The sequence below is a fragment of the Perissodus microlepis genome, chromosome 22, assembly GCF_051167445.1.
Source record: "Perissodus microlepis isolate ML-2025 ecotype Zambia chromosome 22, ASM5116744v1, whole genome shotgun sequence".
Classification (NCBI taxonomy): Eukaryota; Metazoa; Chordata; class Actinopteri; order Cichliformes; family Cichlidae; genus Perissodus; species Perissodus microlepis.
In genome coordinates, this window is record NC_140481.1 from 16,703,883 (window position 1) to 16,721,128 (window position 17,246).

Here is a 17,246-nt window from a genome sequence, read left to right on the forward strand (position 1 = left end):
GTGTGTGCCTGTCTGTTTATTACCAATTAAAATAGCCCGTGAGCACACAAAGTCTCTCTCTCTCTCTCTCTCTCTCTCTGTGTGTGTGTGTAGTTTCAGGACAGCACTTGTTGAACTGACAGCCTTCCTGAGATAAGTCTCCCTAGAGTTTTTGGATTGTGGGAAAACACATGTTGTTGTCCACTTTATTGGCACAGGGAGAAAACATGTTTGGGCTCGAGGACAAGAAAGCCAGTCTGCCAAAAGATACAGTACATCTGAGCTCTCCAAGCATTTGCGGGTGCTTGCAAGTCAGAAAGACAGACAGGAGCGAGCCACGTTCTTTTTAAGGATGAATGATTATAGAATTTGCAAGCTCACATTAAAGTGTTCTTGCACGTATGTGTGGCAGACTGTGATGTTTTCACCTACCGTATGTGTCCGTGTGCAGTTTCCTCTCTATGGAGCGAAAGGATGCATCTAAAAATACCATAGGCCCGAGAGGAAAAGGAGGATGGGAAAGCACTTACCAAAGCAATAAGTGGAACACAGGTCTCTCCTTTCCTTTCCCGTGCAGCACCTTTCCCATGCACTTTTATTGTGGATGTGTCAACTAGAAGTTCAAATTAAACCTAAATAATTTCTGTTGTTCCAACGAGTTAAAAATGTGCCTGTTGGTTTGTGGATGCTGGCACTGAGGGTGCAGTGGTGTGTGTGGGGGCTACACAAATCCTGGGTGGTAATGTGTACCAATTAAGGTAATTTCCGGGTATTTGCCAAATTAAAACCAGACTTCTGGGAGATGTAGATACACGGACAGATTTCTACACGGATTGTGTAAAGATGAGGAGGAGGGGTGAGTAGTTGAGGAGGAGGAGGAGGAGGAGGGAATCCAGATGGGAAGGAGCAGCATCGGCGCCGCAGGAAAGAAGGAGAGAGAGGGAGAGAGACTGGAGGAGACGACACGAAGCCTCATCTCTGCTCGGAGATGAAAGACACTTTTATCACACACTGAACAATCGGATCTCACTTGGTGCCGCAATGTATTTTGGTATGTAAACGAAGCTTTTTATTATTATTATTGTTGTTGTTTTACATTAGTTTTTTAATAGGCTGGTAATAACGCGGCGGAGTCACTTGTTGCTATGTTGGATTGGACGTGAGCTTCGTGAAGTCAGTCACCTGCACAGCGGTATAGACAGAGGGACTCAGCGCACAGGTTATATCACGGTATTTTTGACTTTAAAGTCCGTTTACGCAAATATAAGTATCGAAAATATTAGTCTATGCATAAAAGAGATGCAAAAATATAGTAACAGCATGCTGAGAGAAGACAGAAGCTACTTTACTGCGTTTGTTAGATTTCATAACTTGCATTTTAAACGGGTTTCACGATTGGGCTGTTTGATTGCTTTTGATCGTTGCCTGCAAGTTATTGATTGTCACTCCGCTGTTCTTAACAGACTGCAGTCTGTCACGTGTTTCTCAAAGGCATAATAACTTCTTTAAAGTAATCCATCCCAAAAGCAAATCAGATCAATCACGCAACGTTGCGTGCGCGCACCCACACGTGCACCCTACAAGACTTTAGTCAGTTAATCAGAGTAATGGCAGAGCGGATGGGTGTGTTATGATTGTGATTGCGATGATTACACACGGTCCTAAATCAAACTGTAATCAAGCTGAGAGAACATGCAAACTATAGAAAATAAGGCTCTATAATCACTCAGCACAACAAACAAGACCCTTATCAGCCATGGCCTCAACGTACTCGTGCACTGTTTTTCAGGTTGCATGTGCACTTATGTACGTGCTTGGCATATTTGAGTTTGTTTTTGATTAGAACCCCCCCCCCCCGTCACCAAAAAGTGTTTTGAAAGGGCTGATTGCTTGCTTGTGTGTGTAAAAAAAAACCCTCTAAAATGATTTATTTGAGTAAATAATTTTAAAAGCAAAAAAGAAAAAAAAATGACAGAGAAAAATGAAACTGGGAAGGTTGTCAAGGAAATAATAGGCCGCATTTGTACCCAGCATAATTACAGCATACAATGCATCCCCCCAGCAAGAGGTAGAAGAATCCTGCATAGCCTTTATTTAGTCAAAGAACAAAAGTATGAAAAGTACAGGTTTACTCAAATTCTGCAGTTCTCTCTCTCTCTCTCTCTCTCTCTCTCTCTCTCTTTAAATTTATTTTTGCTACCCAAATTTAAGGCTAGTATCTCAAAATTTTGAATAAGTTAGATAAAGTTAGTTTCTCAGTTTTGAGTTATTTTCTTCAGATGGTTAGTTCTTGAAAATTTGAGCTAAATGAGCTAAATTTTTCACTTATGGATGACAAAAACAAACCATGTACAAGGGTTCAGTATCTTACCCAAGGACACTTTGACATCCATTTCAGTTCAATCTAGCACTAAATCACAACAACAGTTGCCTCAAAGCACATTTCATCGTCAGGACCCAACCATAATACATAGAAAACTCCAGCAATCAGACCACCCTCTGTGAGCAAGCACTTGGTAACAGTGGGAAGGAAAAACTCCCTTTTAACAGGAAGAAACCTCCGGCAGAACCAGGTTCAGGGACGGGTGGCCATCTGCTGTTGCCAGAATGGAGATACTGACCACTGAGCCACTCTAAGTACTTAGGAAGTTGTACTTGATTACAGTTTACAGCAAAGTGGGTGTTTCAAAGCAACATAAGATGATTTATAGCTGTTCAGACAGAAGCTGTGCCTATTTAAGTAATTTCCAGGATCTGTGAGTGAGAGAAGACCACTAGGATCAAATATTGGTATATTTTTTCCAGTTAGAAAGCACATGAAAGCAAATTTCATGTTTTGGGCTACAATATAGCTGGACTGATCCCAAATGCACTCAAATTGGCTCAACATCTTATTTGAATTGAAAACATTAACACAAATGATGAAAAGCATTTTACATAATAAAGTTTAAATGAAAATAAGACAAGACAAAGATGTAAGAAAGCATCAAAAATGTATCAAAACACTGCAACCAGAGAAGTTTTTGAGCACAGAATGGTTCGCTCTGGTCTATTAGCTTTTATCATCATCATCATCATCTCAAAGGAACCACCTCATCGCCATCGAGTCATTGCTCCATATGTTTATCTATCTGCCTGTCTCCTTCCTCCTGTGATGTCTCTCAGGTAATGTGTGCCACAGCACTCTGCCGCCGCTGGCTCGTCCCACGCTGGGCAGGACCCAGCCCTCCCCTGACCCGAAAGCCCTCCTCCCCCTCCACCTGCTGCCTGGATTCACTGACGTGAGTACTGTCAGTCATCGTAGCTGTCATGGCAACAAAGCTCTCACCACCTGCACTCTCATGCCTTTTATGATTATTATTATTATTATTATCAAAAGCAAAATTGTTCATTTTACCATACCAATGTTTTGCCTCAAGCGGAGGAGTTAATTTCGTGGAATAGTCTGCCTGCATGAAGTAAAATTTCAATGCACAGATGTATGAGCACGCTGCCTACACCTTTCCAAATATATCATCCCTAATGCAGAGAGCTGTGACATTTCCACACAACCTGGGGGGTGTGGAGCTGAATCCTTGGTATTCCTCCTGCAGAGCTTTTCTTAGAGCTGTCTGCCCCGGTGTTTGTGAAAGGTGAAGGTGGAGAGAACCAAGGCTGGCCAAGTCTAAGCCCAGAGGACTGTAGATGTGTCAGGCTGAGGGTTGATGTATGGTTTACACGGAAATCGTGTGATATCTCTTCGTATAATCCAAGGTGTTAAATGCCTTGGCTGTGTCTATAAGAGTATGCTCATAACTCCATTGAGTCTGACCAAATAACTGCTCAGAAGCAGAGCTGACAATTGTGCTTTTGTTCCTCCCTCGTCTTTACTCTTCTTTCCCATGACATGCTGTCAGATGTTTAGAAGATGTCTCCGAAGAGACACGTGAGGGTTCAAAAAGAGTGTATTTGTCTGCCTTTTGTGGCCTCTCACAGTGTAGCAGTTATTTTGCATGTGTGCGTGTGTGAGGGATTGTGTGTAGCGTCCGTCTCTTTGTCAAAAAGCCCATCTGCCACCCAGGGAGACACTGCTCTAGGTCTCGGCCCTCTTGCCTTCCATTTCACCTCGCTTTTCATCCACCCTTTCCACTTTCTGTGTTGCTTGTGCTCCAACGCCCTCTTCACTTCAGCTCTCTCTTCATATGTATTTTCCACTTTGTCCCCTGCTGTCATCTTTCCTCTCCCTCATCCTCTTGTGCGCTTTTTCTCCCTTTTGCAGCTTTCAGATCCACTTCACCTTCCTTTGAACTCCTCTGTTCACTACTAAATGTAAGGCACATAATAAGAAACTTAATATTACAATATTTGTTGCTATTGCTGGGTGACCTTAATATAGCACGGACAGAAAAATGTTTTTAAATATCTCACTCATACTCTCCCTGCTGTCTTTTCCCTGTTTGTCTCTTTCTGTCATTTCTTTGATTTTACCCCATGTTCAACACATCTCCCAGTTGGCAGCCACAGAAATAGTGTAACACCTGTAAAAAGTGACTGAGCGCTACATTGTTCACAACTCTTAATGCTGAATGAGTAATGTTGGAGATTTAACTCCTTTTTTGGACAGCAAGGTTAGAGAAAGAGTATTGGCTAAAAGCTTAAAATCCAGCATATCTCCACACTAAAAGCCCTCTTTGCCACCTCTGTAAACTTGAAATCTGCAATTAGCTACAGGCTATTATCTCAGTTAATTGCTAATCATTATCTCTGTAAAGTTTAAGAAAATAGTGACAGTGTCAAAAACCCACATATAGTAATTTTACTGTCAGAAATGACGATATTAGCTTCCCATTACATTTTAGCATTTACATTAGCTAATTAGCTTGCCATTATGTCAATAGTTCAGTCATAACTGGCAGCCAATGTTTTTAATCGCTAATCTATTTAACAGATATTAATAGTGCTTAGTGATATTTTGACAAAACTCTTGCTTGTTTCTTCGTCCTTGTTTCGCTTATAATTTCAACTGTTTAGCCATTTTTTTTTAGCTTATAATTGATAACTTTTGATTCATAATGTTAGCTAGCTCCTCAACTGTTTAACTTTCCATTTTGTTTATTCCACTAACAGTTTATTATGTTATGCATTTTTTAATCTATACTGTTAAGTTACTAGAAACATTAAAAGAGAGTAGAAGTTGAGGGACTGTAGTTAGTAGCTAGTAGCTTCAATAGTTTATCCATATTGTGCGCTAACAGTTTCCAGAGTGAGGTCCTTTAAACACTGTAAAATTTGTGCAAATGTTTTGTTCCTTAGAAATATTTTTCAGACTCATCTATTCTTAATGTAACCATTCACACTGACCGTGTAATTTCACTGGATGTTTTGTAGCATTTATTTTTCCAAATCTGACCAATCACTGCATTTGGCAATATGTGCGCTCATAACTCAAATTAATACCAGTACTGAATGAATGTGAGATGGAAATAGTAAAATATTCTATTATACCACAGACACACTGCTAGATGCTGCTCCGGGTCAATTGATTCTCTGAAATTATTTCTCTCCTTCCTCAAACTCTGCCCCAACTCTGCCAACAAGAGCTCAAACGGCCCCACTGAGATCCTGAAATATGTACGAAAGCGGTCGTGGTAAAGCTTCAACTCCTGGATCAAACCATGAAATTCTCCCTGCTGCTGTCTTTTTGTGAGAATTAGATGAACCCAGAATCTTAGTTTCTTACTTTCCTTATTTAGAAACATCATGACCAATTCATCATTGCTTGGTGGTCACTTCATTTTTTTCACTGAGTGTTTTTCGAGGCTGAATTGTGCGTATATGTTACACGGCTTGGATTGGAAGCTTGGATTGGAAAATTTTAGCTTTAATTTTAGCTACCTCTACAATCTATTATCATTTATTATGGAAGCTTGTTTCTGCCACTGGGGAAAAAAAAAATTGACATACAGAGATAATGTGAAATTTCTGATTATCTCAAAATTTCAACTTGCTCACTATCTCAAAATGTAACAAAAATTGAGATGTTAAGTTGAAATTCGAAGGTACAAACCTTAAATTTTGACTTTGGACAACAAACTAAAATTTTCTTCAGTGGCAGAAACAAACTAACATAATTTATAAATGAAGTTTGGATGTCTTTTTCTAATACTTATGTGTTACTTTCAGTGTTGGGACTAACGCGTTATTAAGTAACGCGTTACAGTAACTATGTTATTATTGTGGTAACGAGCACGGTAACTAGTTATTATGCCAAAACCGGGAACGCGTTACTCGTTACTGGGATTTAGATAGGCTCGTTATTCGTTACTTCGTGTGGTGGCTATCGCGGAGCTTCCACAGATTCAATAACATTAGCAAGTGGTGGAAGCCAGCAGGTGGATGAAGGAAAAGGGAGGCAAGAGGAGAGACCCGAAGCGGCCGCTGGTCCGAGAGTGTCAGGTGAACTGAACTTCAGGTAAGAAGTTATAACCTGCAGTCCATCTGGGTCAGATATGAACCAAGTTTAGGTGGAGTTTATTTTCGTTACGCTGACTTTTTCGTACTGCGTGCTAGCTAGCATGACGGAGTTTCTATACAGCTGGGTGGGAGCTATGTTACTGATGTTGAACTTTATTTTGTTCATAAGGTTAATTATTAGAGTTGCCAACCGTCCCGTAAAAAACGGAATCGTCTCGTATTCAGAGAAAATATTACGGGTTTCGTATTGAGGTGAAAAGGAACACAGTTTGTCCCGGACTTCAGCTACAATGAAAAAGACACAAAGCTGGAGTTATTCTGTTTACGCTGCACAGCTGCCTCTTCTCCTCTCATCCTCTCACCCTCCCTCTCCTGTTTCTACTTCAATCATGAAACTGATCAATGATCAGCTGATCGGCTTTTCTCTCTTGTTTATTTATCGCCCACTTTGCGCCAGAAAGAGGAAACCAGCGGATGTCGCGGTAAACAACAGCAGCACTTTTAAGCTTGATCAGCTGTTGTTAGAATTTATTTAATATTAATTTCTAGTATCAGCTGATGTTGGCTGGAGCCACAGCTGTAAACCTGCTGGTCATGATATCGGTTTGGTTATGTGATGAGAGGGAAACGTGAAGATGAAACCAGGAGATGTCCTTACTGAATCATCAGAGCTGTGATGGAGAAACAGGTTTACCTTTTAGTTAACATGAATGAGTTGAAGGGAAGTGATGAACTGTTTCTGAGAGACAAATAACACCAGGATCCTTTTCTAAGTAGCTGACAGCTGGTAACTGTGCAGGGGCGGGTCTAGCAAAGTGTTGCCAGGGGTCCATGTAGGGCATTAAAAGGGAAAGGGGGGCACAAGGAAATACTTTCTTATTCTCATTTAAAATGTCTCACTTTTAAAAAAATAATTACCTGAGTCTTGCAACAAACAATTGATAGATTGATACATATATACCATCAGAACAGTGTACATCACTGTCACAACAGTGTTTATTTTCATTCAAAGGCTTTATGATTTTTCCTATAATGGTGGGCCGGTCTCTAGTCAAAATGCCCAGGACGATTTTTTTGTCCCAGTCCAGCTCTGTATGCAGCTCATCTGCAGTCTGGTGTTACCTACATCTTCCTATTCAGAAGGCAGAATTTCCGAGTTCTGAGTACAATCGAAAGCACCACGACTGCAGTTTTTGTGTTGGATGTAAAAAGCAGGCTAGGATAGAATCAGGTGTGGGATTTCTCTTGTGGAAATGTGCACATTATTTTTTCCTTTCTGTTGGTAGGTGGCACAGTGCACTTGTGGCAAGTAAGCAAGCTAGAAGACTGGTAATCTTGCTGGGCATCCAGTTACGGAAGCAACACATTAACAAGAGAATTCTGAGTAAAATCAAAGTTACTTTCCCTAGTAACTAGTTACTCTGAAAGTAACGAGTAACTTGAAGTAACTGAGTTACTTTTGATAGAAGTAACTAGTAATGTAACTAAGTTACTAATTTAAAGTAACTTACCCAACACTGGTTACTTTTAGTTTTTCTTCTCAAATCTGTTCAGATGCACTTTAAAAAAAAAAAAAAAAATTCAGAGCATTTTAATTTCTCTTTTGTCATTTTAGTTGAACTAATCCTGCTGTATTCCCTTTGGGTTATGCAGACATAATCTCATTTGTGAATCGCTGAACTCTTTCGGTTTTGCTGTCTTTATTAAATAAATTAAACCTCTGAGGTCCCCATATCCTTCAGTTGCTTTTGAGTGTTTGGAAAGAGCTGAACGAAAATAAAATATTGTCTAGAACGTATTTTGTCAGAGAATTGTCTTGCTCCTCTGAATCGAACCTGTGGGTGTGAAGTAAGTGGGCACGCAGCTGAACTCTGACGGCCTGTGTTTTCTTCTGAAATGTGTCTCTTTATGTGTGGGTTCTTCGTGTGTGTGTATTTGTGTGTAAGCAGTGCATTCACTTGTGTGCTTTGGCCTCCATAAAACTCTGCACAGGAGTTTGTTTGGTGCCCACATGTGCGTTGTCATGACTACAGGGTTGCAGGCATGTGTGTGGATGCTTGTCGTGATTCAGGGACCCCTGCTTTTAAAACTTGGACTTCAGAAGCTTGGTTGGCTCACATTCTTTTTCTTTCTTTCTTTTTGGAAACAAAAAAACAGATATTGTTTCCAAGAATAAAATAATTGAAATGACAAAGAGCCCAAAAGCAGCAGCTCATTCATCACAACTCACTCCCTTTAGGTGTTTGACGTCAGACATTCACACATAGCTGTCATGCTGGTACACAGTGTAAATCCAGGAGCATTCATCATTATAAAGTTTTTGACTATGATCCAGGTAGAAGTCTGCTTTACTTCACTTGGCCATATGTTTCAGCCATAACTGACTCCCTGGAGCAGAGCATGTCTGACATGCTGACACCCTGTGTGCGAGGAGGTTTCTGGAGGGAATATGCTGGATATAATTGATGCTGTGTGGTGGATGTGATGCCTTTATTTAGTGTACAATCCACTGAATGTACTGCTTTCATTTCTCTTCATGAGCTCACAGTTGCAGATTTGTTTCTGCATGTGATATATGTATTTGTGCGTGTGTGTGTGTGCAAAACAAAACTGAAGAGGCAATGAGTAAGAAGGGCAAACTGACTTTGCTGCAGGTGCTAGTCCATCGTAGTGCCGAGTGGGAGTGGAGGGTAAGAGGGTGACTCCACGGGGAGCCGGGAAGGTGACTTTGATCAGACGCAGGTGAAGGGAGAGGGTTCAGAGGTAAGCAGATGGAGGGGTGAAGTGAGGAACGTGTGATGGAAGGTCAGGAGGAGATACAGGAGCCTTGGGGCCGTGGAGCGAGGAGGGAGCGAGCGGGCTGTTAGCTGATGTTAAACTGTTCGATCTCATTCACAGAAGCATAAAAAATATGTCAAAATACTCTCACATAAAGATGTTTATCACACGTTACATGACAGATTTAGTCCTTTGTTTCTTAAATTTCTACGACTTTTTGCATTTTACACATGATACACGTGATATACGTTTGTTTTTATGTAAGGTTGCTGGAGTTTTCTATAGACAAACAGCTGCAGGGAAACAGGGAGATGAGAGACCTGCGACTGCACAGATACATTCCAGTGTAGCAGCCCAGAGTGATGATCAAAGAAAAGTAGTGAGAACACACACACACAGACACGCACACCCAATGTTGAGTTTTTCACTTTTGAAGAACGTGTTCAGGTTTGGCTCTAAAGAAACAAGGTACATCTCCACTGCAGTGCTATACTGAGGGTTCTCTGGGGTTAGAGGACTAGCTGGCTGACCCATAAGAATGCATAAATTTTTACTTTTACCACTAACCAGATTTCCATAAAACCCCCACTCCACACTCCCCACTCCCCGCCCGCTTTGGCTGCTTATATGGCCTCCTACATTTCATCTCAGGTAATAGTCTTGTTTTGCTCCACAAAGGCCAGTTGGGTTTTATTACACTGAGTAGTTTTGCTCATTACAATTTCCAGCAATGTCCAGCAGTGCACAGTGTTGTGTGGTCAGATAATGGTATTGTGTTCACGCATATATGCAAAGGCATGGACAGGTTTACTGCCTCTCTCTTACACGCATAAATAAAAGTAGTCTGGGGGGGTGAAAAAGTCTGAAACTTCATTAGCTGATCTGCAGTACGAGGCAACACAAACATGATTATGCTGCACGCAATTTAAAGCTATTTAATTTAGTTTTCTTAATATGGTAATGGTTTCTCGCTGTTCAGTTGGAAAGACCATTTGCACGTTTGGTGTTATGAAATCTTCCTGGAACAGGGCTGTGTGAGTAAAACTCTCACCCCTGCAGGTTTTAAAGGTGCCTGTAAAAAGTTTTGTGTTTTCTCTGTTATGGATAGCAAAGGCTGTGGTCAACATGACTTCAAGGTGGTCTGAGTGGACTCCAACAATGATGTGCAGAAAGAAGGGCAGAGCCATTTTACCACTGTGCAGCATCCCTTTTTGTTTTAACAGTCTGTAAATGTCTGGGAACTGAGGAGAGTAGCTGCTGTTCAACAGTCCTCTGTGGGGGGGTTTTTGTCCATCCATCCATCCATCCATCCTCCCTCCACTTCAGAAATTGTACAGAGATTTCTTCAGATTCTCTGAATCTTTTGATGATATTGTGCAATGTAGATAATGTGGTATTCAAACCCTTCACAATTTTACGTTGAGTAACATTGTTCTGAAATTACTCCTCAATTTGTAGACACATCTTTCAGCAGGTTGGTGCACCGCAGCCCAGTTTTAGAGATTAGAAACTTTGCATCACTAAGATATTTCATGTTACTGGCTTGTTGCCAGTTAACCCAATTACTAGCAAAAAGTTCCTCCAGCTGTTTCATTTTAGCACCACCTACTTTTCCAGCCTTTTCTTGCTCCTGTGCCAACTGTTTTGAGATCTGTTGCTATATTTTTCATGAAATACCAAATTTCTCAGTTTAACATTTGATGCGTTTTCTATATTGTGGTGTGAATTAAATACGTTAAACACAGTGCACTGAATTTTTCAGAATTGGCTTTGCTCTTCAGAGTGCTTATGGCCACAAGGGCAAAAAGCTTTACCACACGTGAGCATTTGGAACATATGGAGAAAACCTGTGGGCAGCAGACAAGTGGGTTATGCTGCAGAGTGGTGTGACAGGTTTCATATAAACATTTTGAATCCTGTTCTATCCCATGAAAACAGTTCAGTGTCAGTGTAATTAATCCAAGCTGAAATGACCAAACAGACTGCACTGTGAAAGCTTTTCTAATTCACGTTACATCATGTCAGTCAAGATGATATGTTGGTATTTGTCTCGGGCAAGCCGAGGCAGCAGAGAGCACGTGGTTTGCTGTGTTGTTGATTTCACTGATAGATGTGTGAACATCAATATTGTTATGTTTATGGGCACCAACCCCCTTAGTAGGTCCTAAAAGATAAAATTACCTGCTGATAGCATGCCATTTAAAGAGGAGATCACTTTCACTACCTAACTCAGTCTTGTCTGTTAGAGCATAATCCAAAACCAGTTCAGACATAACTTTTCACTTTTCCTTGTTGCAGATGGATCATATACATAAAGCTGTGATTGGCCCAGGCTTCGGGCTAACCTCACACTTAATAAGAAAGCCCAGTTCCTGCGGCGTCTGTCGTCTTAGATTCAACTCTGAGGTGGGCGATGCTGTGTGGGAAACACACGCTTTGTCAATAGTTTTTTGTCTTTCAAGGTGTGCTTGTTTTTCTCACACACGCCCTTACATGACAGTTGAACCACAGAGAAGACCTGCCCTTACACATGGCTGTCTTACTGGTTTTGAAGGTTTAAAGCTTTCTTACTTAATTACTGGGTCAAATGTGAACTCACCTGATATTTGATCTTGGTAGAAAATTCATTTTGTATTATTTTTGCCATAGCATGACTCATAAGAAAGCAACTCAACAACTGCAAAGTACTGTCACGTATTGTACGGAAATCTTTGTAAAAATGTGGAAAAAGTGCACATAGTGCTGTACTTATTTACTTTAACGACTTACCACTTGATTACTTACTACACTGGCAACAGTAAGCAAGTCAGAGAATGTTAGCTTTCTGCAGTTTTTCCATTCATATTCAAGTCGTGCATTGTTGTGTAAAGTAAAGATAGCCACTTTACTGCATGAAGCAAAATCTTTTTTTTTCTTTTCCTGTTGGGCATCAAGGCTCAGGCGTCCTCCCATTATACCGGCACGAAGCATGCGAAAAAGCTGTTAGCTCTGGACGCCCCAGATTCAAAGATCAGGACCTGTGAACCGGTCTCCAAGGAAACTGCAGTCCTGTTGTCGTCGTGCTCACGGCCCTTCAGCTCCGACACAACATCAGGAGGTGAGTGCATTTCTGCAACCATGCATGCACACGTGTGCACAGACATCACGCGCATGACACCGTTAGACATATGAACACGCGGCTCAGACCTTCTTTTCCTAGTCACGACCTTAACTCTTTGATGTGATAAACCACCTGCTGCTTTGGGTTGCACGGTGAAGTGATTAAAAGTTGGGCATTATCCTCTGCCTCTTCTTCGTGTCTACATTTTCTGACCTCATTCAGTGGTCTCCTGAGATCAAAAGAGCATTGAAAACGCGTTGAATATGATCTGTGGGTAGCTCTCCTCCACTATGTATGAGTGTGCGTTTGCTCAAGGGCCTTGGGCACATGTGCGTCTGCAGGCATGCAAGTGTGGCGGTGTGTCAAAGCACAGACTGCTTTCCAGCGTTTGTTTATATTTGTGCCAGTGCTGATGTGCTACTTTTGCACACGTGTGGGCGTTTAAGGATTGAAAATAATGCATTTCGCCACAGCTAAAGAAGAAAGAGGTTGAAGAAATATTCTTGACAACGCCAACAGGAGAGTTTGTTTTCGAGAAAGTGAGAGGGTGAATGATCATTTCAAGAGTTTCGAGGAAGTGGATGAGAAGCAGGAGCGCTCTCTGAAGATTACTTTAGTGAGAGAGTGGGGAATCAGTGGTAACAAACAGACACCCACTCAGTGAGGCAGAGCTAATCATTGTTATTAACAGAGAGTGAATCCTTAAATCTGCACACGCTCCTCCGTGGGAAAGTGGGCCCCACAAAAGATAACAGAGTCAAATCATCTCTATACAAAAGTGTCTGTTTAAGTGCCACGAGGCAGAAACCCAGGAGAAATCATTGATTATTAGTGTGATTAGAGAGGTTGATGGAGCTCATAATCATGTGTAGCCTGCTGAGCTTTTATCTTTCTCTTATCATAAAGAATTCAGGAATTTCATAGAAGTGGAAAAATGTTCACGTTTGTCTTCCTTAGTGCTCGTTCTTGCCAACAGGACTTTCCCTAATGCATTTTTTTCGGGGGGGGGGAGGGGGCTCTGAAGCTTCAGCAGTAATCAACAGAAAAAATTCAAAGTTTCCCATCTGAATTTAATACCCCAACACTGTCTGACAAAATCACCACACGCATAAGTTTAAAAGCTTTAAGGTGGTGCTGCGCTGTGCCGCTCTGTGAACAGAGCACAGAGAGAGGGAGAGCGAGCCGTGGAGAGCAAGACCTCGTAGACTGAGATTCTTCACTGGCCATAAAAGTTGATAAATGTGTACTAAATCTAGAAATTATGTTGCTAAGATGGCTACAGTGTCTTAATATTAAACTAAATCACCACAAATCCATTTTTTTCTCCAGTCTACAGAAAAAAAAATACACATTCGAGCAAGCACACTCAAATATCACAGTTAAGAACTGAATATCTACCCAGACGATGAATATCCAAACAGTCAAATATTAAAGTATGACCTTACTTTTCCCCCCTTTGTTTTAGAGCCTTCATCGCTGAACCCTACCTCAGAAATGGCACCATCAACCAGTGGCTCCACTGAAATTGTGAAAGCACCTTCTGACCCTTCCTTGTCACCCATTTCAAGGACAACAGAGAAAGAGGCACCAAAAGATGGAGAGGCAGAAGCTCCAGGAGAGGAGACCGAAGAAGCAAAAGCTATACGTCTTCTGTACTGCTCTCTCTGCAAGGTGGCTGTCAACTCAGCCTCCCAGCTTCAGGCCCACAACAGTGGTGAGAGGCAGTCGCTGCCACGGCCAGACTTTGCCCACATGAAGCGTGTTTCTATACTTTGTTGATCTGACTTTATATCTGCTCAGGCACCAAGCACAAGACCATGCTCGAGGCCAGAAGTGGCGATGGAGCCATTAAATCCTTCCCCAGGATGGGGGTCAAAGGCAAGATGGCTGCACCATCTGAGTCATCGACAGGACTCCAGAATAAAACTTTCCACTGTGAGATCTGCGACGTGCACGTCAACTCTGAGACTCAGCTCAAACAGGTGATCCGTGCAATATGATAAGCTCAAAAATGAACTCTGACAATTGTAGATGTGTTTTAATATGTTTCAACTTCTAGGAGTTCATCACTTTTTATCAGTTTTGGATATAATGTGATATGGCATCCAAGCCTCGAAATCTTAGATAATAATGTGTTTGACATTATATAGCATCTTAAAATGTATTACCATGAAAGGTGGTTTATAGATTTTTAATACAAACATCAATTAATTACAATTACAACATGATTCATACAAAAAACTTTGTATATACATGTTAATATTCCACTGCATCTGCTTTTACCTAAAAACAAACAGAGATGCTTCATGAAAAATTACTCACATGATGAGAAATATACATGCACTTTGCTAGGTACTCCTTGCTAGTACCAGATTAGACTCGCTTTGTGTTTGGACCTGAATTGAATCTTCATGGCATAGATTCATAAAGCTGCAGGAAGCCTTTTGGTCGGGTGCACAGTTGCTGCAGATTTTTCAGCTACACATCCATGATGCTAATTTCCCTTGATTTGAGCTCTGTGAGATTGTGTGTTCTGGGCACACAATCTGTTCCCGCATACCTAAATGCACTCAGTTGCTGCCATGTGATTGGCTGATTAGATATTATCTTAACGCACATTGCAATGCACAAGTGTCTGGTGGTCATTACAGGAATCACAGGATATAATGTACAGCAAAACTTCAATTTTATGGTTTGAGGAAGAAAGCAATAACCTTATTTTATTGCACACTGATTGCCAGTAGTTGTTTTGTTCCTGCCCTCAGGGAGTGACCGATGGAAGGTAACATAAGAAAACTGACTCTTGCACTAACTTACTGGTTAGTTCCTCTTGTGCATGTAAAGTTATTAAAAGGTCAGCTGTCACACAGATTTGCTATTCAAAGAGTTCAGGAAGTACAAAGCCATCGCGATCCATCATCACTTTATCCATCATGCATTAAAGACGGGAAACTCAGGGCCATGCAAATTTTATTCTCAATCACAGTGTGAACGGCTCACACCTGTCGCTGCAGGTGAGTTAAAATCACAGATCCCTCAAGATAAAGAGCACAAAGCTACTAAGCCTTTGCTATTTCACTGAGCATTTGAATATGATGTTAGCATCTCTGTTCGTGATGTGAATGCATAGCATTGGTCTTCACCGCCGACTGTTTAAAAGTTAACTTTGGCCAGGTGCTCATGAATATTTAGCAGCTTGCTGCTGATTGTGTGGCACGTTGGCCACAGCCATCTGTTTGTGCTTGTCAGTCAAATTTTAAAAGATTTCCTTACCCGCCCCTCATAAATATTTGGAGTCTCAAAGTCAGAGTCAACAAAATACAAACAGTCTGCCTGAATTGCCAAAAATAGGAGCTTTGATTCCTGCTTGCCTTTAATTTCCTTTTCACATTATTCAGATTACCAAGCATCACCTTCTTCTTTCACCCATGCCATCTTTCTGCTGCAGCCCGTGTCTGTGTGGGTTTCTTTTGCTGTGTGCTTATCTACGTGTCTCTTTCCTTGACTCCAGCACATCAGCAGCAGGAGACACAAGGACAGAGCGGCAGGTAAACCAGCCAAGCCTAAATTCAGCCCCTACACCCCCACCCAGCGTCACCAGAGTTTCCAGGCAGTGAGTACCATGCTATTGCTCGACTTACTTTCACCCCCTCATCGTTGTTTGTGTACATGAGTTGATCCTCATGGGCTTCTTCCAGGAAGCTCCACTCCCTACTGCCAGTGAAACAAATAGTCAGCAATAGCTCAAGAATAATAAATTTTCTGAATTCTAACCCCTTGACATGATGAGTTGGACAAAAGGGCAGGATTTCACTGGAACAGAGAGTGGATTATTAATAAAAATGCCTGGTGATAAATGGAACAGCGTGTACCTCTACTTTTTCCTGTTCTTCTTCTCTAGTTTCCTACTTTAAACTGTTTAATTTCCCAGGAAAAACAATCAACTTGATACTACTTTGTCTGCCTGTCTTTCATCCTCAGATAAGGCTGACTTTACGAAAGAACCAAGATCTGACCAAGCCTCTGGCGTCTTGTGTCCTCCAGCGTCAGCTCTCTGTTGCCGCCGCCGCTGCTGCCATGGCATCTTTGCCCCCATTCCCTCTCCCATCTGCATCAAACTCGAACCCCGCCCTGTTTCACAGTCAATCCCTCCCCCAGGCCCTGCTTCATCCGGCACCCGGACCCATCTGCACAACGCACACGTCTGTTCTGTTTTCCCCCTACTGACCCGGCCGATGTCTCTATTGCTTCTGAACTACAGCTAAAAGCAGACATGAGGCCCGAACAAGATGTGATATAAGCCAGTGCCCTTTGTACTTCACATGCCAACAGACACCACGGGTGTCACGGACCAGAGTGGGTCAGATTGAGGTAGCAGATGGGTGAAAACAGAGTATTTTGAAATGTGAGAGAGTGTGTGAATGCTACCGGGTGCGTGGACAGACATATTCATCACAGAAGTGCAAGTTTTTGCTTTATATTGTAGCACTTTTGCTAATAATCTTTGACGCATTAAAGAAATTCCCTCTCTAGATATATATATATGTGTGTGTATATATATATATATATATATATATATATATATATAAAACAAAGATGCAGGATAGCGAACTTCCATGATGAATATATCTGTGTGTGTTTGTACGTGCACATGAATGCTATTCAGAGCATGCTTAACTATTACTTTCCAATTTAATAAAAAATTCCTGGGGACGCTCACATCAATTGCACAATGTTCCTACTTTTCTTTCTGTCTGAGGGTTAATGCATCCTCACGAGGTTATTGTTGAAAATGCTCCAAAAATGTGCAATTTATCAAATAAATAAGTGCAATAACGATTCAAGTTCATGTCTTTGTCGGATGGAAATTTAAGCATCAAAAAGATGAGAGCGTACCCAAGACAAAAAAACATTTAACTTTCTCATTTCAACTCCT

At 41.4% G+C, this 17,246-nt stretch overlaps 1 protein-coding gene across 2 annotated transcripts; it reads left to right on the top strand.

The window, feature by feature from the left end:
* Nucleotides 1-859: 859 nt before the first annotated feature.
* LOC146362838 (zinc finger protein 385D-like) lies at nt 860-17,149 on the top strand. Of its 2 annotated transcripts, XM_084918459.1 has the most exons (8): nt 860-1,030; nt 3,145-3,260; nt 11,509-11,616; nt 12,145-12,307; nt 13,776-14,024; nt 14,111-14,292; nt 15,822-15,923; nt 16,292-17,149. In XM_084918459.1, the coding sequence occupies exons 1-8, from the start codon at nt 1,021-1,023 to the stop codon at nt 16,535-16,537; spliced, it is 1,176 nt and encodes a 391-aa protein (XP_084774585.1). In that variant the 5' UTR covers nt 860-1,020; the 3' UTR covers nt 16,538-17,149. The 2 variants fall into 2 exon arrangements, with proteins under 2 accessions (XP_084774585.1, XP_084774584.1); XM_084918458.1 differs by lacking the exon at nt 11,509-11,616 and having other exon boundaries at nt 937-1,030.
* The last annotated feature ends 97 nt before the right edge of the window (nt 17,150-17,246 follow it).